This window comes from Zalophus californianus, chromosome 13 (assembly GCF_009762305.2).
Source record: "Zalophus californianus isolate mZalCal1 chromosome 13, mZalCal1.pri.v2, whole genome shotgun sequence".
NCBI lineage: Eukaryota > Metazoa > Chordata > Mammalia > Carnivora > Otariidae > Zalophus > Zalophus californianus.
The window spans coordinates 62,119,166-62,142,808 of NC_045607.1; the positions used below are offsets into that span (position 1 = coordinate 62,119,166).

Sequence of the window (23,643 nt, forward strand, 5' to 3'; positions counted from 1 at the left end):
TACAGCCATAAATTCTGAGCCAAAGAGCCAAGAACCAGTGAGCAAGTGATGCAAAAAGGAAAAGCAATGCAAGGATGGACACAGAGAGAAAAAAGTGGCACTTAATAAGCAATTACTGAGTGCTCATTACGAGTAAGGTACCTTGCAAGGTGCTGAAGATTAAAATAAAAGAATGAGAGAGTCCCTTCTCTCAAATACCTCACAGGCTGGTAGAAAAGAGAGACATAGCCGATCAAAATGCAAAGTATTAAGAATGCACAGATGAGGGCAGGAAGGGACCTTCCCCAGGCTTCACTACAGGGAACTTGTGAACCAGGTCGGAGGGAGCCAGGAAGCACTCTTGTATACACGTCAGGGAGGCGGTTTGAGAGTGGAGTGTTTGGTGCCATGAACCCCTACCCTTGGCTACTTTGTGAGCCTGTGGGCATCTACTCAGAATGGTATTTTTAAATGCATAAAACAAAACAACAAAAGATTACAAAAGAAACTAAATAATACTGAAAAACAAATTTGTGGTGTAATATCTTTGCTTCTTTAATAATGTATTAAATACTAATATCTAGTGGCAGGTCTAATAACTATTAATCTCCTAATTTCAAGTTGTGAAGAACATAAGCAATATTTTGAGATCTCTGTTACAATGGTCATGCAAGTTCTATTGTGGACAGAGTCACAGAACCTGCTAAGGCCGCCACTGCCTCCAAACTGACAGAATTGCTAAATTCTAGCTAGAGTTAGTGGAAAACAATTGTAAATCTTTCCTCATCCTCTAACAGACAAATTTTTCTTGATACTAAAGTATAAAAAAGATTTTATCACGTGGAATATTTAAAGGCACAGCAGTCAACCTTCTAACAACTTATAAAAAATTACAATATTCTTTATATAATGGCGCTTGTATATACTGAAGATGAAAGGACAGAGTGAAATGAAACTCAATGAAGTCATCCCTGTGAAAGGTGAAGTTATGGAGGCATTATGGGTAATTCTGGGGTGACCTAAAGTGACACAAGAACCTAACTTAAGTACTGACGTTGGAATGTGCACTACACTCTCCAATACCATTTCTCCCCATTGGGTTTTTGAGAGCAGAAAGCAGTTAGTTCACTAACTCTGAAGCAAAGGCTCAGGGAGGAATCCTGTGTGGCAGAAGGAAGAAAGGAAGATTCCTATACTTTGGCAACACAGATATTCTCTGATCAGACCCAGCAAAGGTTCAGCTGCATTTAGACCTTGAAGAAGGGTCACCCACCATCTGATGAGATGAATCATGGGCAGAAATGTCATCCTGGGAAAATCCCTGACTGGGTTTTCCATCTATATAATAATGCTTAAAAAGGGTGGAAATCTGAATCTAACAGTGTATGCAGAGCCAGCAAGGTTGGGAAGTTGAAGAAATGAAGTAACTTATCCAATGAACAGGCCAAAAAGGACATTCTCATTTCTCTCCAGTAACCCCTTCACCTTCTCTTCTTAATTATTTCTCCCTAATTCCTATGATTTATAACCCGTGAGATATTATTATTGTATTTTTTCAAGATACCATTTTATAAAAATCCCTAGAGGGATCTGAGTAAATAAATTAATACACACTATTCTTCTTTTACCAACTCATGCAGAAGGCACTCATATAAATTTGCCTTGTAATAATGAAAGCTTTCTTTGTAAAATTACAAGAGCTAGGTAAAAATCTTCTACCCAGAAAAACCTAAATCCCTCGGGCTTCATGAAGAAGTAATTGCTCTAACGGCAGAAATGCACATGCAAACTCATAAAAATGTCACAAGTATTTAATTTTCTACATGTCTGTTTGTTCACGTGTACTTTTATTTCTTGTGGGTTTTTAAGTACAAACATATAATACAGTGGGAAATGGTGGTAAGCAGTTTCCCAGCAGATTTAAGGTCTTATTCACTTTAATGTCTGTAGAAGATACTGAACAAAAACTAATTCTTTTCCATCTGAGTCATTAGCTCACCTCAGAGGTCTTGTTTGGTAGGTAAGTGATGAGGACTGGGACAGGGGAAGCATCTTTAGATGCTCACTCTGTTAATGTAGGAAACTCTCAACAGGTCAGCACCACCTGCTTTCTATTCTGAATAATAAACAACTTCAGAAACAGCAGAGAGGAAAGTTCACATCGGTTAGACTGGTGGAGGTGGAGGAGTGTGGAAGCCTCCCACTGCTAAGATAGAACTTGACATGAGCTCCTCCTAAGTCACGTCCAACCTCATTAGTTGCTAGTGAACATAGGAGTCCCTGGATGCCTGCCCCCAGAAGCTCTACCTTGGGCTTTTGCATTTCAGGGGCTCTTCAGCCTTCTTGGGTACCAATAGTAAAATCTGGAGAGAACTACAGGTTCAACAAAATCTCAATCATTCACAGCAGGCTCTGTGTGTGCGTGTGTGTGTAGAAATTAACAAGGTGATTCTAAAATTTACATGAAAATGCAAAGAGACTAAAATACTCAAAGTAATCTTGGGAAAAAAACAATGTTGGAGGAATTATAACTTGAGGGGGGAGGAAAAGGAAAAGCATTGGCTCAATTATAAGGTAATACAACTTTTAAAAATTACCTTAGATGGGGCATTTTCAACAGAGAGTAGCAAGCATCACTGAATGGTATTCTTCCCAAAAGGACTTTTGAATCTCAATTACAGTTGGGGAAAGGATTAAAAATAGCTAAAATAGACGCAAAAAAAAAATGTTCTTATCAAGGAAATCCAAAGTAAATCAGACTAATTAAATGGTTTTATAGTTTTTCTGTGCCACCAAAAAGGAAACCCAGGTAAATAATGACACCATGTAAGCTAACCCAAGCCATAGTCTCAAGTTGGAAAAGTGACTACCAAGACAGCAGTCTAAATGAAATGTCACATATACTCTCACTCTGATGACCTGGAAGTTCTATATCTTTTCATGATTGGTGAACCTCTCTGAAGTGCCATTTCATCATCTGTAAAACGTATAAAATCATAATACCAGGGAGGTGGTGACTGTGAGGACGAAACGAAATGATGTAGTTATGTATGAAAGTACTCAGTAAACTATAAAAGATACTACAAATATTAGCCATTATATTACTTTTATTCACCTTATCTTATACACTGCTCCCAACAAAGGAGGGCTGTCCCCTTGAACAGAAGAGAAAATTACGGTGGGATAGGCAATTGTGGTTCTATAAAGATACAGTAGTTATATGAGCATGAGCGAGGTGGGGGAGGGAAGAAAGGAGAGAGAAGGGAGAGAGAAGGAAAGGGAGAAAGGTGGGGAGGAGGGAAGTGAGAGAAAGACACAGAGAGTGCGAGAGAGAAAGAGAAAGAGATCTAAAGTAAAGCTTCCTAGCTTTCTTTTGAAATTTCAGGAGAAATAGCCATAGGAACAGTGGAAGAAAAGCCAGCCAAAAGCTTTCTACTGCCTTTCACAACAGCAGAAGTGCAGAGTCTGCCTCGCTACCTCACCAGTGTTAATCAAAGAGGATAAACCCACAAAATCTTTCCATTATTAATCAAGGAAATTAATATCTATTTTTCTCTCTATCTAGTGTTAATTAAATGCATCTATGTGCCCAACACCGTGCTTGAAAAGGAGATGTGTGGGGTTCCTGTGGAGGCAGGAAGGGACGGGGAAAAAACTGAGAGGTTCTGTAGCAGTAACCTTTCCTTTCCAGTTTCATGACTGTAGCCCCCATGTTCTCTCAAAATCACCTAAAGTTAGTCTCTGTGGTCCCCACAGCCTTGGCAAAAGCTACTTCTAGTAAGGGCACCAGTCTTTATTCCAAACATGTGACAAAGATATAAGAACAGATTTGAAGGTACAATTAGAAAATATCGAATATAAGGGTTTGGAAATTTTGTATTTTCTTCTAATTCCTGAGAAATGTATGAGGAAAAGCGGGGGGGGGGGGGGGCACAAACTTAACCAAAAGGCTTATCTAGTACTCAAGGAGGAACAAACAAGATGGAAAGTAACTTATTACGATATGTAATGCCCACAAAAAAGAGCACTTCACTTCTTCTTGCCTCCTGCCCCAATCAAAGGCTTCTGAATGCCAGATCCTCTCAGTAATGGCTCAAAGAAAAATTAAAAGAATGCTTTATTTAAAAATGTAGAAACAGTAATTTCTTCAGATACTGCCCTCTATAATTTCACAGACCCACTACACATGGTGTGGGATAAGCAGAGAGAATCATAGTATCTCACAAAGAAAACAAGCCAATTTCAGATAAAGAATGGTCAAGAGGGGTGCCTGGGTGGCACAGTGAGTTGAGCATCTGACTCCTGGTTTCAGATCAGGTCGTGGTCTCGGGGTCATGAGATCAAGCCCCACTTCGGGCTCAGTGTGGAGTCTGCTTGGGACTCTTTCTCCCCACCCTCCCACCCTCGTGCTTGCACACTCTTCCACTCTCTCTCTCAAATAAGTAAGTAAATCCTTAAAAAAAAAAAAGTCAAGGAAGCACCTAATTTTGCCTGGAAAGAAAAGAAGTGCTGATTTGCAGGTGTGAAATTGTCAGACCCCAAGATGGCTACCAACATCCTGTGGAAAAGAAGGACAAAGAAGCTGGATGTCCCCAGGCTGACTGGCTTCCTGCCAAGAGACCTCACAAGGGCTTTTTAGTTAATCCAGAGTTTTATACATCATGTTTGTTGAAAGTGGACATGTATGTATTGTTTTTTTAGAGAGAAATGTTGGAACTTATTTAATTGCCATTTCTCTTGTTTGCAGTTAATAGTCTTAAAAAGTTACACTTTCATTACATTTTTTCAGTATCTATGGGTTTCATTATGACTATGGCATCTAATTACTGTTTTCTACATGAAGGAACTGCGAAATGCTGCCTCTTATGCTTTACAAGATGCTGGAATGTCAAATACCCTTTCCTGTTGTCTGTCTGTTGACACATTCCATTTGTATTTCTCCACCATATCCATCGTGTTTCACTCCAATGCCAGTGTTAAAATATGGGATTAGTGTCACTAGTTAATTTTCTTAACAAGCTATCAGGCAATAATGCATCCCCCAATTATTATTATTTTTTTAAAAGACTATAAGTTGCTGAAAAGCTTAAAATTTTCTGGGTACTGAGATACATCAATTCTGTGAAAAAGTGAGCAAGCATTTTACATGGAAACACATCTTACTTATACTAAAAAATGAAACCAGGTAAGTGGTCCTTGGAGAGGAAGACTTGATTTCCTCAGTATGTGTGGTCCTTGAAGTTGGCAAGTATCAATTGTGCCATGTAAACATTCCTTCAAGCAGTACAAGCCTACATCTGCTGACTGGTTCCCAGGTTCCATGCATGCTGTGTGATGGGAGTAACAGAGCCAAGGAGGAAACACAACATTGACAAGTTTTTCTTGGGGATTCTGAGGAGTCTGCTTTTGTGATAAAAACCAAACACCTGACCAAGATGCAGATCTTTCTTTTTTTTTTTTTAATAAAATCAGGATTCATTTGCAGTTTTACAAGGCCAGAATAAAAAGTTCAGCAATACATTCTTTTCTGTGAAGCCATGCATTATTATACATTTTGAGAGAGATGAATATAACCAAGGCTGTCAGATAAGAGATCTCCTAATAATCAAGGCTCTACAGAGGGTAACTACTAACACTCGTGTTAAAAACACATTAAGGCCTCAGCCCCCGACATGGCTTCAAAGTTATTTCAGGGGCTCCTCAGGCCCTCAGGAGTAAGTATTGTCTATTTGCAAAATAAATAATGCGTCCCACAAAATATATGCTCTAACATTTTTCCAGCGCATTTGGATGTTTCCAGGAAATATATCTGAGATAGTATTCTTTTACCCAACCAGATTAAAAGATCAGAAATAGAAGTCTGGAGAAAGGCTACCCTAAGGGAAGAGATAGTTTTCTGAACCTCCTGGGACCCGACTCTGCTTTCTACCCCCAGATGAGGATGTGGCCTTGCTGACCCTGTACCTGATTCAAGGGCTGATTGCTTGCAAGAATTTCCTTAAATGGAAAGGTCCAGACTCTCAAAAGTAAATTTTTCTAGAATGGAGATGTAAACCCTTAATACAGAGGAACTGTATGGTCACAAAATATGACTTTTATTCAGATCCAGCAGCAGCCAACTCCATGCAGACACCGCCACAACTCTGTAGCCCCCATAGGGAACAAAGTATAGGAGAAGCACCACCCCCAAGCATTTAGCCTCTGCTCTGCCTGCATGGTCTCCCCATTCTGATCAGTTTCTGTATCTTTGGCTGATTAAAACTGGAATCGGCAATGGAGGCATCTGTTCTCTCTTCCCACAGATTCAAAACCCCTTGAAGCACTTCAATTAGTATCAGAAATAGATATAAAACCCCCGCAGATGATGCCTGAACTGGGACTGGTGCATAGACCCTTCTGAAGTGGCCAGCCTTGGGAAAAGATCTGGAAAAGAGGGAAGGACAGAAGAGTAAGCTGAAGAAGGCTCAATTTGAGGCAGAAGAGCCTCTGGCCCAAAGTCTGTGGAGGTCACTCTGGGGAGCTTCTGGGGAAAGTATCAGTGGAACCTCTCCTCTATGCCCTACAGCCAGGGCCAGTGACTAAATAGTAGGGCTGTCCTTCCTTCTGCTGTGGGTCCACTCAAGCCCTTTTTCTCCTGACAAAAAGCATGGGGGAGAGCAGCTCTATGCATGCTGATCCCCACCCTTCCTGTGGAAATGGCTATAGAAGTAGGAGGAAACTAAATGTGGGGTATTAAATAGAGGGCAGAAAAGTTTGAAATAGGATACACTTCATTTTCTTTATAAAATTAAGAAAAATTATGTCCTCACTGGTTTTACCTGATAAAGTGAACAAGAGGAAGATTCATTCCAAATGTAAATATTCGAAAATGTCTGTGCTAAATATTTCTCCTCCCAGGCAAACCTGGTGTTACCTTTCTATCACCTGGGATACGTGGACTAAGATCTCGACTAAACATTTCTATCGATGAAAGGATAAGGGATTTCTCTTATTTACTCTATGTTTGATTGAGGAAGACTGATCAGACTCAGGCCTGAATCACTGTAGTATCTTTTTTTTTCATCCTTGTTAAGAATTTTTTACTCCAGACCTTTTCTTGGGTTAGAATTCTGTTTTTCAGTATCAGTGCAAAGTCAGCAGGGCATTTGGAAAATAACGTATGTAGAATAATAATAATAAAAAAATATACAAACACCAGATAATTGTGTACAAGTCTGAGAAGAGTATGTTGGTCATAGCAAACGTAACTGAACAGAGTGGGAGTTAGCAATATCTAAATTGTTGTAAGAAAAACAACATCCACCAAAACAATTCTATTGTCAATGAAACACAGACACCCAGATCTGGGAGATATGAAGAGACCCTTCAGATCATTGTTAGATGAGTGTTAGCTAAACTCTGGTTCCCTTCCTTAAAGAGAAACTAAAAGTGAACAGAGTTGAGCCACAGAATTGAGCTCCAGACTAAAGGAAAATAAAAAGGAAAAAGAAAGGATGGATTCAATCCATTGCTGAGTTTGATTTGTCAACCTGTTGGAGCCAAGGCAACCTCACTGGCATTAGAAGGCTACACTTAAGAGCAGACAAAACTCATAGTTGTAAACTCCTCTACCTGACTGCCTTTAATAGAGTTTTGTAGTTTCCTTCTTTGGGCTCCCAGGACATTTTATCCTTATCTTTATTTAGCCTATCTTATTATGGTAATAGAGCACAGCAGCTAAGAGCCTGGGCACTGAATCAGGTTGCCCGGTTTCGACCATTCTTCTCCTTACTACCTATCAAATTATAACTTAAATAATCTTTGCCTCAGTTTCCTCATCTGTAAGAAGTGGTTAATAATAGTACCTATCATAAATGGTACTATGAAGATTGAATGACATAATAATTATAAAGCCTTTATAACACAACTCATGTTATATGTTGAATCAAGGTTTATCATCATTTCTTCAAAAACGTACATCTGCCTACAACAGGTGTGTGAATGATGGCATCTCAGGAAGAATGTTTAAAGTTGGGCTAAGAGGGGCAGAGCAAGATGGCGGAGGAGAAGGAGACCTGGACTTCGTCTGGTCTCAGGAATTCAGCTGAATAGGGATCAAACCATTCTGAACACCTACGAACTCAAAAGGAGATCGAAGAGGAGAATACCAACAACTCTCTGAACAGAGAAGCGACCACTTACTGGAAGGTAGGACGTGCGGAGAAGTGAATCCGAGGCGATATTTGGGAGGATAGACGGCGGGGGAGGGGGCCTCCGTCGGCCACTTCTGGCAAGTGATAGAGCCGCAGAGCACAAAATCGGAACTTTTAGAAGTCGGCTTCGCTGAGGGACGTTGCTCCAGTGGCTGGGGGGGGGGTTGGAACCCTCACGGGACAGTGTGGTCCCAGGACCCTCGGGGTCACAGAAAGACTGGGGGTGCCTGAGTGCAGCAGAGCTCCGAGGTGTTAGAGTGGCGAAGCCGGCTGCAGAAACGGAGCCGAGGCATGGGCTCTCAGCTCGGGGTTGCCATAAACTGTGATCCATGGCCCACTCGGGCCACTGCTCCTCCAGCAGGGACCCAACAAGCGGCAGAGCTGGGGAGACTCCCCTTCCTCCCCGGGGAGGAGTGGCGCGGGAGCGCACCGCAGGGATCTGCTGGATTTGGAGACTCCACACGGGGTCGGGTGCCAGAGATACAAACGCTCGGTCACAGGCCGGGTGAGCACGGAGTGCGGCCAGAGATCAGGGAGACGGGAGTGACTGCTTTTCTCTGGGGGCGCACTGAGGAGCGGAGCCCTGAGTTCTTAGCTCCTCTGAGTGGAGATTGGGAGGCCACCATTTTCGCCCTGGTCCTGCAAAGCTGCACTGAGAGCTTGCAGGGAACAAAAGCTCCTGAGAGCAAACCCGAACAGAATGCTTAGCCCAGACCGACAAGGGCGGGGCAATCCTGCCTCCGGCAAAGACATTTGGGAACCACGGCAACAGGCCCCTCCCCCAGAAGATCAGCACAAAAACCAGTAAGTCAAGACCAAGTTTACCGATCAAAGAGAACGGGAGATTTCCAGCGCTAGGGAAATACTGCACATAGAATTCATGCCTTTTTTTACTATGACTCATTAGGTTTTCAAAGTTAATTTTTTTAACTTTTTTTTATTTTTCTTTTTCCCTTTTACAACAACATCTTATCAATCCCTTTTTAAAAAAAAAACATTTTTTATTTTTCATTTTTAGAGTCATATTTTATCCCTTCATAGTAGTTACCCTTATTTTTGGCATATATATATAAGTTGTTCACTCTTTAAACTTTTAAGATACAGTTTCTTCTCACAGGTCAAAATATTCCCTAAATCACTAGTGTATGGCTTTGTTTTGGTCTCCTGCCTGATCACATTCTCTCCCTTTTTTCTTTTTTCTTTTTTAAATCTTCTTCTTTCTTTTTTCAAACAATTTCTTATCTTATCAATTCCTTTAATAAAATCTTTTATAATTTTTATCTTTACAATCATCTTCAATCCCTTCATTGTATCAACCCTTATTTTGTACATATATGTCTTTATTCCTTTAAACTTTTAGGAGGCACTTTTTTCTAACAGACCAAAATACGCCCAAAATCTAGTGTGTGGCACTGATCTATGCACTAGCCTGATCATATTTGATAATATTCTGTTTTTTTTGTATTGTTCTGTTTTTGTTTTTATCTTTTTCTTTTTGTGTTTTTTTTTTTTTTTTCTCTTTCTTTTTTCTTTCTTTCCCTTTCTTCTCCCGTGGTTTCAGGTCTTTTCTGATTGGTATAGAGTATATTTGCTCGGGACGTTGTTAACCTGTTAGCATTTTGTTCTCTCATTCATCTATTCTCCTCCGGACAAAATGACAAGACGAAAAAAATCACCTCAGCAAAAAGAACAAGAGGTAGTACCGTCTGCCAGGGACCTACTCAATACGGACATTAGTACAATGTCGGACCTAGAGTTCAGAATCATGACTTTAAAGATACTAGCTGGGCTTGAAAAAAGTGTGGAAGTTATTAGAGAAACCCTTTCTGGAGAAATAAAAGAGCTAAAATCCAACCAAGTAGAAATCAAAAAGGCTATTAATGAGGTGCAATCAAAAATGGGGACACTAAATGCTAGCATAAATGAGGCAGAAGAGAGAATCAGCGATATAGAAGACCAAATGATGGAAAATAAAGAGGCTGAGAAAAAGAGAGAGAAACAACTACAGGATCACGAGGGCAGAATTTGAGAGATAAGCGATACGATAAGACAAAACAACATTAGAATAATTGGGATCCCAGAAGAAGAAGAAAGAGACAGAGGAGCAGAAGGTATATTGGAGCAAATTATAGCAGAGACCTTCCCTAATGTGAGGAAGGTAACAGGCATCAAAATCCAGGAGGCACAGAGAACCCCTCTCAAAATCAATAAAAATACATCAACACCCCGACATCTAATAGTAAAACTTATGAGTCTCAGAGACAAAGAGAAAATCCTGAAAGCAACTTGGGAGAAGAGATATGTAACCTACAATGGTAGAAACATTAGACTGGCAACAGACCTATCCACAGAGACCTGGCAGGCCAGAAAGGGCTGGCATGAGATCTTCAGAGCACTAAACGAGAAAAATATGCAGCCAACAATACTATATCCAGCTAGGCTGTCATTGAAAATAGAAGGAGAGATAAAAAGCTTCCAGGACAAACAAAAACTAAAGGAATTTGCAAACACGAAACCAGCCCTCCAAGAAATATTGAAAGGGGTCCTCTAAGCAAAGAGAGAGCCTAAAAGCAGCATAGATCAGAAAGGAACACAGACAATCTACAGTCACAGTCACCTTACAGGCAATACATTGGCACTAAATTCATACCTTTCAATAGTTACCCTGAATGTAAATGGGCTAAATGCCCCAATCAAAAGACACAGGCTATCAGATTGGATTAAAAAACAAGACCCATCAATATGCTGTCTGCAAGAGACTCATTTTAGACCCAAAGACACCCCCAGATTGAAAGTGAGGAGGTGGAAAACCATTTACCATTCACCAAAAAAAAGCTGGGGTAGCAATCCTTATATCAGACAAATTAGATTTTAAACCAAAGACTGTAATAAGAGATGAAGAAGGACACTATATCCTACTTAAAGGGTCTATCAAATTGATCTAAGTTCTTGATCTTAGATCAAGAAGATCTAACAACTAAATATCTACGCCCCTAACAGGGAGGAGCCAATTTTATAAGGCAATTAATAACAAAAGTGAAGAAACACAATGACAACAATACAATAATAGTGGGGGACTTTAACACCCCCTGACTGAAATGGACAGATCATCTAAGCAAAAGATCAACAAGGAAACAAAGACTTTAAAAGACACACTGGACCAAATGGACTTCACAGACATATTCAGAACATTCCATCCCAAAGCAACGGAATACACATTCTTCTCTAGTGCCCATGGAACATTCTCCAGAATTGATCACATGCTAGGTCACAAATCAGGTCTCAACCGGTACCAAAAGATTGGGATTATTCCCTGCATATTTTCAGACCACAGTGCTTTGAAACTAGAAGTCAATCACAAGAGGAAAGTCGGAAAGAACTCAAATATATGGAGGCTAAAGAACATCCTACTAAGGAATGAATGGGTCAACGAGGAAATTAAAGAATTAAAAAAATTCATGGAAACCAATGAAAATGAAAACACAACTGTTCAAAATCTTTGGGATACAGCAAAAGCAGTCCTGAGAGAAAATATATAGCAATACAAGCCTTTCTCAAGAAACAGGAAAGGTCTCAAATACACAACCTAACCTTACACCAAAAAGAGCTGGAAAAAGAACAGCAAATAAAGCCTAAACCCAGCAGGAGAAAGAAATAATAAAGATCAGAGCAGAAATCAATGAAATAGAAACCAAAAGAGCAGTAGAACAGATCAACGAAACTAGGAGCTGGTTCTTTGAAAGAATTAACAAGATTGATAAACCCCTGGCCAGACTTCTCAAAAAGAAAAGAGAAATGACCCAAATCAACAAAATCATGAATGAAAGAGGGGAGATCACAACCAACACCAAAGAAATACAAACAATTATAAGAACATATTATGAGCAACTCTATGCCAGCAAATTAGATAACCTGGAAGAAATGGGTGCATTCCTAGAGATGTATCAACTACCAAAATTGAACCAGGAAGAAATAGAAAACCTGAACAGACCTATAACCACTAAGAAAACTGAAGCAGTCATCAAAAATCCCCCAGCAAACAAAAGCCCAGGGCCAGATGGCTTCCCAGGGGAATTCTATCAGACATTTAAAGAAGAATTAATACCTATTCTTCTGAAACTGTTCCAAAAAATAGAAATGGAAGGAAAACTTCCAAACTCATTTTATGAGGCCAGCATTACCTTGATCCCCAAACCAGACAAAGACGCCATCAAAAAGGAAAATTACAGACCAATATCCTTGACGAACATGGATGCAAAAATTCTCACCAAAATACTAGCCAATAGGATACAAAAGTACATTAAAAGGATTATTCACCATGACCAAGTGGGATTTATCCCTGGGCTGCAAGTTTGGTTCAACATCCGCAAATCAATCAACGTGATAGAATACATTAACAAAAGAAAGAACAAGAATCATATGATCCTCTCAATAGATGCAGAGAAAGCATTTGACAAAGTACAGCATCCTTCCTTTCTTGATCAAAACTCTTCAGAGTATAGGGATAGAGGTACATATCTCAATATCATAAAAGCCATCTATGAAAAACCTACAGCGAATATCATTCTCAATGGGGAAAAGCTGAGAGCTCTTCCCCTAAGGTCAGGAATGTGGCAGGGATGTCCACTATCATCACTGCTATTCAACATAGTTTTAGAAGTCCTAGCCACAGCAATCAGACAACAAAAAGAAATCAAAGGCATCCAAATCGGCAAAGAGGAAGTCAAACTCTCACTCTTTGCAGATGATATGATATTGTATGTGGAAAACCCAAAAGACTCCACCCCAAAACTGCTAGAACTCATACAGGAATTCAGTAAAGTAGCAGGATATAAAATCAATGCACACAAATCAGTGGCATTCCTATACACCAACAACAAGACAGAAGAGAGACAAATCAAGGAGTCGATCCCATTCACAATTGCACCCAAAACCATAAGATACCTAGGAATAAATTTAACCAAAGAGGCAAAGGATCTGTACTCAGAACACTATAAAATACTCATTAGAGAAATTGAAGAAGACACAAAGAAATGGAAAAATGTTCCATGCTCATGAATTGGAAGAACAAACATTGTGAAGATGTCAATGCTACCTAGAGCAATCTACACGTTCAATGCAATCCCCATCAAAATACCATCCACTTTTTTCAAAGAAATGGAACAAAGAATCCTAAAATTTGTACGCAACCAGAAGAGACCCCGAATAGCCCGAGGAATGTTGAAAAAGAAAAGCAAAGCTGGCAGCATCACAATTCCGGACTTCAAGCCACATTACAAAGCTGTCATCATCAAGACAGTATGGTACTGGCACAAAAACAGACCCATAGATCAATGGAATAGAATAGAGAGCCCAGAAATGGACCCTCAACTCTATGGTCAACTCATCTTCCACAAAGCAGGAAAGAATGTCCAATGGGAAAAAGACAGTCTCTTCAACAAATGGTGTTGGGAAAATTGGACAGCCACATGCAGAAGAATGAAACTGGACCATTTCCTTACACTACACACAAAAATAGACTCCAAATGGTTGAAGGACCTAAACGTGAGACAGGAGTCCATCAAAATCCTAAAGGAGAACACAGGGAGCAACCTCTTCGACCTCAGCTGCAGCAACTTCTTCCTAGAAACATTGCCAAAGGCAAGGGAAGCAAGGGCAAAAATGAACTTTTGGGATTTCCTCAAGATAAAAAGCTTTTGCACAGCAAAAGAAACAGTCCACAAAACCAAAAGACAACTGACAGAAGGGGAGAAAATATTTGCAAATGACATATCAGATAAAGGGCTAGTATCCAAAATCTATAAAGATCTTATCAAACTCAACACCCAAAGAACAAATCATCCAATCAAGAAATGAGCAGAAGACATGAACAGACATTTTTCCAAAGAAGACATCCAAATGGCCAACAGACACATGAAAAAGTGCTCAACATCACTTGGCATCAGGGAAATCCAAATCAAAACCTCAATGAAATGCCACCTCACATCAGTCAGAAGGGCTAAAATTAACAAGTCAGGAAATGACAGATGTTGGTGGGGATGTGGAGAAAGGGGAACCCTCCTACACTGTTGGTGGGAATGCAAGCTGGTGCAACCCCTCTGGAAAACAGTATGGAGGTTCCTCAAACAGTTGAAAACAGAGCTACCATACGATCCAGCAATTGCACTACTGGGTATTTACCAGAAAGATACAAATGTAGGGATCCGAAGGGGTACATGCACCCCGATGTTTATAGCAGCAATGTCCACCATAGCCAAACTGTGGAAAGAGCCAAGATGTCCATCGACAGATGAATGGATAAAGAAGAAGTGGTATATATACACAATGGAATATTATGAAGCCATAAAAAGGAATGAGATCTTCCCATTTGCAACGATGTGGATGGAACGGGAAGGTGTTATGCTGAGTGAAATAAGTCAATCAGAGAAAGACATGTATCATATGACCTCACTGATACGAGGAATTCTTAATCTCCGGAAACAAACTGAGTGTTGCTGGAATGGTGGGGGGTGGGAGGGATGGGGTGGCTGGGTGATAGACATTGGGTAAGGTATGTGCTATGGTGAGCACTGTCAATTGTGCAAGACTGTTGAATCACAGATCTATACTTCTGAAACAAATAATGCAACATATGTTAAGAAAAAAGAAAAAGAAGATAGCAGGAGGGGAAGAATGAAGGGGAGTAAATCAGCGGGGGAGACGAACCATAGAGAGGATGGACTCTGAAAAACAAACTGAGGGTTCTAGAGGGGAGGAGGGTGGGGTGATGGGTTAGCCTGATGATGGGTATTAAAGAGGGCCCGTTCTGCGTGGAGCACTGGGTGTTATGCACAAACAATGAATCATGGAACACTACATCAAAAACAATTGATGTAATGTATGGTGATTAACATAACAATAAGAAAATTAAAAAAAAAGAAATGATCTTACAAAAAAAATAAAGTTGAGCTAAAAAATGAAAAAAAAATTATGTTTTTATTTCCAGGACGCTCCATGGCCCCCTGTATATTGAATTGAAAAGTTTCAAAGCAATCTAACTGAAGTTTTCCATAACTAATCTTTGTGCCTAGATTATTTTTTATCTTTTATTTTATCTTTCTTTAAAGATTTTATTTATTTATTTGACGGAGAGACACACAGTGAGAGAGGGAACACAAGCAGAGGGAGTGGGAGAGGGAGAAGCCTGCTTCCTGCGGTGCAGGGAGCCCAATGTGGGGCTCGATCCCAGGACCCTGGGATCATGACCTGAGCTGAAGGCAGACGCTTAACGACTGAGCCACCCAGGTGCCCATAGATTATTTTTTTATGAGCTGGCTAAACAAGTGCTAAGATAAGAAAGGAGAGGCGGGGAGTATGCAGGGCCAATCTGTTATCAAACAGTTTATCTCCAATACCAAAAGTCTTTAAAAAGTGGCTTTATTTTCCTTGGTTTCAGTTCATTTAATAATCTTGGAATGGGGTCACAGTAATCCTATCCTTTCTTCAAAAAAGTTTAAAACGTTTTCAAGACTGGGGAACTATCCTGAAATGATAACGAAAGGAAGCTGAGAATCAGAAGTTCACCCTCCAGAGAGTAATAGGCTGCAATTAGGAGGTCTGGTGTTGGACAAGAGGGTGGTGAGAAGTTGGTGGGCCCTACCACACAGCCCATGAGAAATTAAAAGACTTTTTAACAAAATATCAAAATTTTATGTTTTTCTGAAAACCCTAAGAATGATGGTATCAATACTTATTGCCCTGTATTTTCATTGCTTTACTGTTCCTTAAAGGAAGATAAGGATTGTTTTGTTTCTTTTTAGAAAAGAGGTGTTTAGGTGATGCTTGAAAGTGGGATTTTCTAGACCTACAAACATGGAAGCCAATTCCATGACACTGATCCAGTGGTTCAAACAAAAAAAACACAAAGACTCCTAAAATTTTTATCAGCAACATAATATAAACACGTGTGGTATAACAACCTATGCTGTGACATCAAAAGACATCAAAAGACCCAAATTAATGGTAACAGGAAAAAGTGTATTAATAAGCCCTCAAATTAGAACAATATAAAAATAAACTTATTAAAGAGAAAAAAATTGGACATATCAACATAAACTCTTGATCATTTGAAAAAGAATTATTTTCCTGCTCTATCACTAATGTGGCCCCCTGCCAAAGTAGCTGGTGTTGCATGAAACAAAAACAAAAAACACCCTTCATTTCAAATTTGGTTTCTAATAGAGCACCTTTAAAAAAGAACCTGGGCTCCTTGATACATTGCTGATTCCATGTTTGAAACAAGGAAATCTAGATGATTTTGCCATTTCTTATTGAAATAAAGCAACAACAGTTTCAAAGATGTCTGGAAGTGGTTTTAAATTAGGAAAATAAAGTCACCTTGAAGAGGCTCCGGGACACCTGGGTGGTTCAGTCAGTTAGGCGTCTGCCTTCGGCTCAGGTCATGATCCCAGGGTCCTGGGATCGGGTCCCACGTTGGGCTCCCTGCTTAGGGGGGAGCCTACTTCTTCCTTTGCTTCTCTCTCTGCCCCTCCCCCTGCTCGTGCTTGCTCTCTCTCTCTCTCAAATAAATAAATAAAATCTTAAAAAAATAAAAGAAGAGGCTCCAAATGGTCAAAGTGTGACAGAAGCAACAAGAAGAAAATTACAGTCAATTGATACCCATTGAATCTATAAGAGGCTATAAACCAAAATGATGCTCAAAAGGGTCAAATAATATAAAGCACAGTCAAGCAAAGTCCTACCTACTGATGTGAATTAAATAAATGCTTCCTGATTACAAAAACATAATCCTATGACCACCCATCAAGGGCCTGAGGGGTACCATATGGTAAAATGCAACATATGGTGAAATGTAATTCTGGTCTTCAAACCAAAATGCCTATTGGAACTAACTGGATTAAAAGCCAGAAAGCACTGGGTGTTATACACAAACAATGAATTATGGAACACTACATCAAAAATGAATGATGTAATGTATGGTGATTAACATAACATTAAAAAAAAAAAAAAGCCTTAAACCAGAGTCAGGGGTAGACTCCACGAAAACAGGTTTCTAGAACTGTAGAACACTGAAGGGAGATATTGCTCAGGTACCCATCTGGGAACTGAGGCTACCTTCTTCCTCCAGTAGAATATGTGGTCTTCTTGACCTTGATTCTGGCATAAAAATAGGACCCCTTCATGTCTATAAACATTTTATTAAGTGAAAGACACGGATAATCAGTTTTCCTGAGTGAGTCCCAAGTATAAACCTCTGTGGTACAGCGATATATCTTTTGTTTCAGATCTGGCAGTGCCTTACACAGAGGCAACTGCATATGCTCATTAGGGAGAGAGAGCCCAGGGAAGTTTTGTTAGGCTAGGTTGCATGCACTTCCACTCTCTCTCGTCAAACCATTTCTGCTAGATTTCTATATCCTTTGCTAATTAAATGGAAATTTACAGTGGGAGTGTGTGTTGGGTCTCTGCCGATCAATCATCCACAATCAACCTGAAACACTGCAGATTCATCATAATGAATTCATATAAAAGTGTTACCAACTTCTGGAAGGTTTTTTTGTCATTATTCTCCTGTGATTAAGAACCATTCTAGGGTTTAAGTTCAGGAGCTTTGATCATCTATTGTTCCAAATGTTGGTGAGGTGAGAATTATTTTTACATACCAAGGAAAGATTTCATTAAGTTATTTTGACAGGTATTTTCACCCCGGTACCATCAAAGGTTAGCTATATAGAAATAGATTAACCAGAAGAGCCACCTTGCTCTGAGCCCTTCACCAGATCCTGTGCAATGTGGGTCCCCGTCCTAAGCCACGCATAGTGATGACACAAGAAGGAATTGTACTGAAGCTTGCCTGGGGAGCTGGCCTGAAGACATAGGCTGAGAAAAAAAAGTAAGTGTTGAACAAGGTCTCAAGTTCTATTACAAGGATGAGTGCCAGAATAAGACATGGAGGATGGCTAGAAGGGTAGAATAACAAAAGACAAGAGGACCTTTGAGAGTAGGAGGTGCTAATATAGAAGCCAACATAACCACTACCTTCCATTATCCACATCAATAACACTGCCTTGAAATAAGGGGCACATGTGAAATATCTGACACACCCTTGACATAAAGATGCTCAATAAATGCTAGTTCTTTTTCTTTTCCACTAATCCCATTCATTAGCATTAGAGAACTATTGCAACAAATTTATAGCAAGTAGCTTCCATGGGTGGTCAAGTGCTAGTCGAAGAGAGAAAATATTAATTAAACCTAGTTAAAAAAAATCTAACTAAAATAATGAGCTAGTTTAAAATTTTAGTTAAAATAACACTGAATAAAATAATACACAAAATAGTAGGAAAAAATTTGTCCACTAAGGTGTTTTCTCTATAAAAGTTCTTTTTTGAATAGGTGTCTATCTCCGTGTTAGTAGCCACAACTTAGAAAATTATGAAATAGACAGATTTCTCCAATGTCAAATTTTTTGAGAGGAGAGGGCATTGAGATAAAAATGATGTACCTCAAATAAGATACTTTATTAAAAAGCGCTTTATTCATTGCAATGAACTAATGTATAAAGTGCAAGTGATTCTAGTGTTCCGACACTGCGTATATGGAATATTCTAATTCAATATGAAGGTTCACTGAAGTAATTTGCCCCCGAAAAAAGATCTGTGCATGCCATCTTCTCCCCTCCACTGCCTTCCATTATTCAGGTGTCTCTTCCATTGGACACCCTCTAGTTTACTCAGGTGTGAGGAGACAGACCCTGTGGTAGCTGTACTTTGCAGAAGTATATAATTGATGAGTAGTTCATTATTTGCTTTGGAGAAGGAATATGTTTTCAAGGCTCAGAGTTTCAAAACCATTTTACTATTTATTGTGTTCTTTAGTTTTTCTTTTTCCTTAAAAACATCTATGCAACGTCCATGTAAGTGGTTAGGAATACATCCAATGGAACCTTCTGAAATAGAGCCAGGAAATAGGTCACACTGAATCGTGGCAAAGGGTGGGTGGTCAAGTACAACAACACTACAACATAAACACACATGCACACATACACATGCACACACAAATGAAATCTTACATTTGAAAATTAGCAGGTGCCAGCAAAAAGTATGCTTGACAAAAACACTGAAAAATACATATAAAAATTTAGATTAAAATAACAGGGATTAGCTGTGCACTTTCTGTAACATATTTCTATCTTCTAAGACTTTGGAAGCCAAGTATTTTTTCAAATACCACTTTTTTTTTTTTTAAGATCTATTTATTTATTTGGGGTCGGGGGGGGAGGACAGCATGTGGCAGGGAGAGGCAGAGAGAGAGAATCCCAAGCTGACTCCATGCTGAATGTGGAGCCCATCACGGGGCTCAATCTCACGACCTGAGCCGAAACCAAGAGTCAGATGCTTAACCGACTGTGTCATCCAAGCGCCCCTTAAATACCACCTTTTCAATTAAAAGGGTGCTTACTGTCTAATGGAAGAATGCATTATAAGAAATCAGATGAGATTTTTACACTATTATCAGAATGAGTTTATGCTCAAAGCCCATTGAAAAAGCTAGTTAGAATATTTTTGGCATTAAAGGAAGAGTAGAAGTTGCCTTACAATGGTCCTTTTGGTGCAAAAAACAAATAACTGGGAGAAATTAAAAAAAAAAAAAGGAAACAAAATCCCTAACGTGAGTAAAAATGTAGATCCCATTGAAGCAACTTCATTTCACCAGAACTATGCAGGCATCCTCTATTCTGTAAAATGACTGGTTAGGCTGCCAAGTTTGCCTGAATTTTATTTTATAGTTTTCACTGCTATGATTCAGCAATTGCCCACTACCTCCAAATAATCAGGTATGGTGAAAATATAGCCAAACTATAGTTCCAGCTCTTGAGAGTATAACCCCTGGCATATACAGTTTACACAAAGAGAAATACTGGAATTAATTTGAACTTTTTTATGCTTGAAAAGTAAAGCATATTTAATGCAATAGGGGCAATTCACAATGCTCTTAACCAAAGTTATCAGATTTTATGAATTCCTTCTGGTTAGTTGTCAAACATTTTGGGGAAGAAGCCATACTTGAAGTCCAACTGAAGAATAAAATGGATAAGTTACAGCTATCAGGAATATATTTTGGAAATCCAGCATTCACAGTGCTTCCTGCCAGAGAACTTTGCCAATTTACAAACACTAAAATTTTACCTTCATAAGGAAAAACTATCATTTAATATAAATTATACGATGTTTCCCCATGTTTGACAAAGTGTACCAAACTTAAAGTGGATCCATAGAGGACAGTGAGTAGATGTTCTTTTCAGTCATCACTTATGAAACAATTAGTAACATAAACCTGACTGAACCACACATAATGGTTAGAAGGAATGACATCCTGATTAAACATACAGATCTTGGTTTAATAGCAACTTTAATATAATCATTAGTAACCACAGAGCTTTGGAATATTAAAATAATGAGGCCCAGTTCACACGGAATTGTAGCACCAAAGCCAGCAGCAGCAGCAGCAGCAGTAAACGAGAGAGTAATAATACAACTTTGTTTTCTGAGCACTCATCCTGTGCCATGGGCTGAAAACAAGACAGTGAGACAGGCAAGCCTTTGTTTGTAGACAGGGAAGCTAAGGCTCCGAGACAAGAACTTGCACAAGGTTGCACATGTGTTGCTGGCAAAGTCCAAGTGTGAACACAAACTACTCTGACTTAGGAGGTCATGATCTGGTTCACATCTCAAAATGCGTTCCCATGTGTCATCTAATGAGGTAATGCTATTGACCGCACGTTGTAAATGGCAAAGCACCACCGTAATGCAATGTGTTATTACTGTAATTTTTTAAAAAGTTGCTAAAATGTATTTTCTGCTGAATATATAATACTATTCTTAGCAAAAGCCCATCAGTTCAAGAAACTAAGGAAAAAGCATGAATGAATATGCAACTTGTCACCTAAAACATGGAAAGTAAAACAGATGCGACAGTTGGTGATGTCATCTCATACATTTGTGCATTCACACACAACCGAACAAAGTCCCGACCCACAAACATCAAGTATCTCTCAAGACACCAATGGAAGTTGCAGGAATCATTAAAAAGTCAGGAGATTTGTTGTGTCTGGGCCATGGTTCCCCAAGCCCTTACTGACAACCTGGCAGGCTGCTCACAGGAGGTTATTAGAGAGATAGGACAAGTATGTTAGGCTGCAAATAGTCTGTGGCCAAGCCTCCCAGGGATAACAAAGGGCAGCAAGTTAGCAAAGCTGCACCTTGTTGGCAGCCCAAAACAATTACAGTGAACTGGAAAAGTAACAAAGGCATATCAACCATCTCCACACTGTCCTAATTTTTCTAAGCTTAAAACAAGCGAAAGATTCCATTTGCCAACAACAGGTAAACTAATTTATGGTTAAATTCACACGTTATTTACTTGCAAACACTCTTTGCCCAGAAAAAGATTGAGTCCTGAGTAAAGTAGAAAAGGCAGAAAAAGTGACCTCAATACTTCTCTTCAACATTTCTGCTTTTCTGAAATTGTCCTCACTCCTCCTAGGGCCTCCATTATGCACCTAGCTTATCCCACCTCAGGTGGCAAGGCTCCAGATATTTGTGATCACCTGCCCCCTTCCCTTTACTGTGTTACTGCTCTTTGTTTCTTCTAGAAGAGATGAAATAAAACCTGAAGGCCAAGATGTACAGGTATGTGGATCAGGACACTAATGAGTCCTGGGCAAATACTAGTAAATAATGTACAATCCCTGCCCTCAAGGAACTCACAGCCTGGACATGTCAACAATGAGTAACATTACAGAGTAAGGCTAGCCCTGGGAAGTGTACAGGAGGGAATTCATATGCAGTCTTGGCATCAGGGAAGGAAGGGAAGGCCTTACCACGTTTGGGTTGACCTTATGTCGAAAGCATGTGATGTTCACCACATATGGCCAATCATCAGGCTCCATCAGCACCCCAGCAGCATGAGCACACGTGACATGGAAAGAGGCTGGGCAGCGGCCATAGGAACACTGGATACAGGCTCCAGAGACCTTCTTAACCCGGTATCTGCAGAAGATGCATTTCTGGAGGGTTAAAACAAAAACGAACATCAATTGTAACTGTAACTCAGCTGATTTCCACACTTCATAGAATAATAGCTATTAGAGAGGCAGAAAACTGATTACATCAACAAGTCTTGACCCTCCAGGGGCCCTAGTGGTGAGATCAACTGTGACAATATAAGTTGTGTATCTTTAATGAAACACACTGCTATAGTCACATACTACAAAACATATATTGAAATACTTCCTGTGGTTAGGAAAGCCAAACCCTTTTGCATATGCTTCTCCAGGCACAGTGAGGAAAGACCCCAAGGGTGCTCCTATAAATCACCCATGAATGCTTAAGTTACTTCTCTTTTACCTCTTTCATGGCAGGACTTTGGTACATCAAGAGATAGAATATGGGTTTGGAAGATAGGTACCTACTCTCCTAAATTAGATGAGGTCTTCAGAAATAACCCCAAACAGCACAGAGATGGTCTTAGTTTTCTATTTATAAGGAACTGTAAAGTGTTAATGGTCCAATGTGGAAACTAGGGGCTCAAGTGTAAATAATACAAATCTGAACCCTTCATGACTGATAAAAAATATGCTTCCCAAAGTGAGAAAATTGAAAATCACCCCAAAGGGCATAATTTTGTTGAGTATCTATAGCTGACTATGCCTGGTGAAGAGAGAATGAAAATAAAAACAGCAATAATGATTACCACAAACTAAAAATTAAATTGCATACAATTAGCCCTAGACATTATCACTATATTTGTTATGAAAGATGGGAAAAATCAAACAGCTTCACTAAATGTAAAATCAGTGAATACTTGAGGGTTAGAAAAAAATGGTTGTAGAACAACACAGGGTAGGTTCAGAAAGCAGAAGAAGGAGAATGATAAAAAGCTTGACTTTTCGTTCCTAAGGATGAAAAAGGTCTGCAATCTGATCAAATACTGGTGCAGCTGCTTTTCTTTTATAGGTACATTTTCCTTCCTGGGACAGAAAAGGTACTTAAACTCAATGCCTTTTGGGGATCACAATATTTTATCACAGACCTGTAAGAATCAATGTGCACTTAACTTCTAACCCTTCCTCGCCCTTACATCAGATCAGCAACTTTAGTCTTATAGATTCTGTACCTTAATCTTGCCCTATCTCTCCCTGCTCATCTATACCAACTGCCACGGCCTCTGCCCATGGTACCCAGCATAGTAATGTCCTCCTAACTGGTCTTTTATTTTATTCCATTTCGATTCATCTTCCCCAGGCCTGCCAGAGTGATCTCTTTACAACATAAATCCAATGTCAATCTCCTGCTTAAATGACCTTCAGTGGGATCTCCTTATCTCCAAAACATTCCAGAAAAAAAGGAGAAGGAATAGCATGAGATGGAAGAGGCTCATAATAGACCCTTATAGTCCATCTGAGCAATCT

At 39.6% G+C, this 23,643-nt stretch overlaps 1 protein-coding gene across 7 annotated transcripts in view; it reads right to left on the minus strand.

Annotated features, from left to right (window-relative positions):
• KDM4C (lysine demethylase 4C) overlaps positions 1–23,643 on the minus strand; it is a 567,234-nt gene that overhangs the window by 60,262 nt on the left and 483,329 nt on the right. For all 7 annotated transcript variants that reach the window (XM_027615394.2, XM_027615392.2, XM_027615393.2 and 4 more), the window contains one exon: positions 22,054–22,239. In XM_027615394.2, the coding sequence (XP_027471195.1) occupies positions 22,054–22,239 (186 nt within the window). The remainder of the gene's footprint in view (positions 1–22,053; positions 22,240–23,643) is intronic.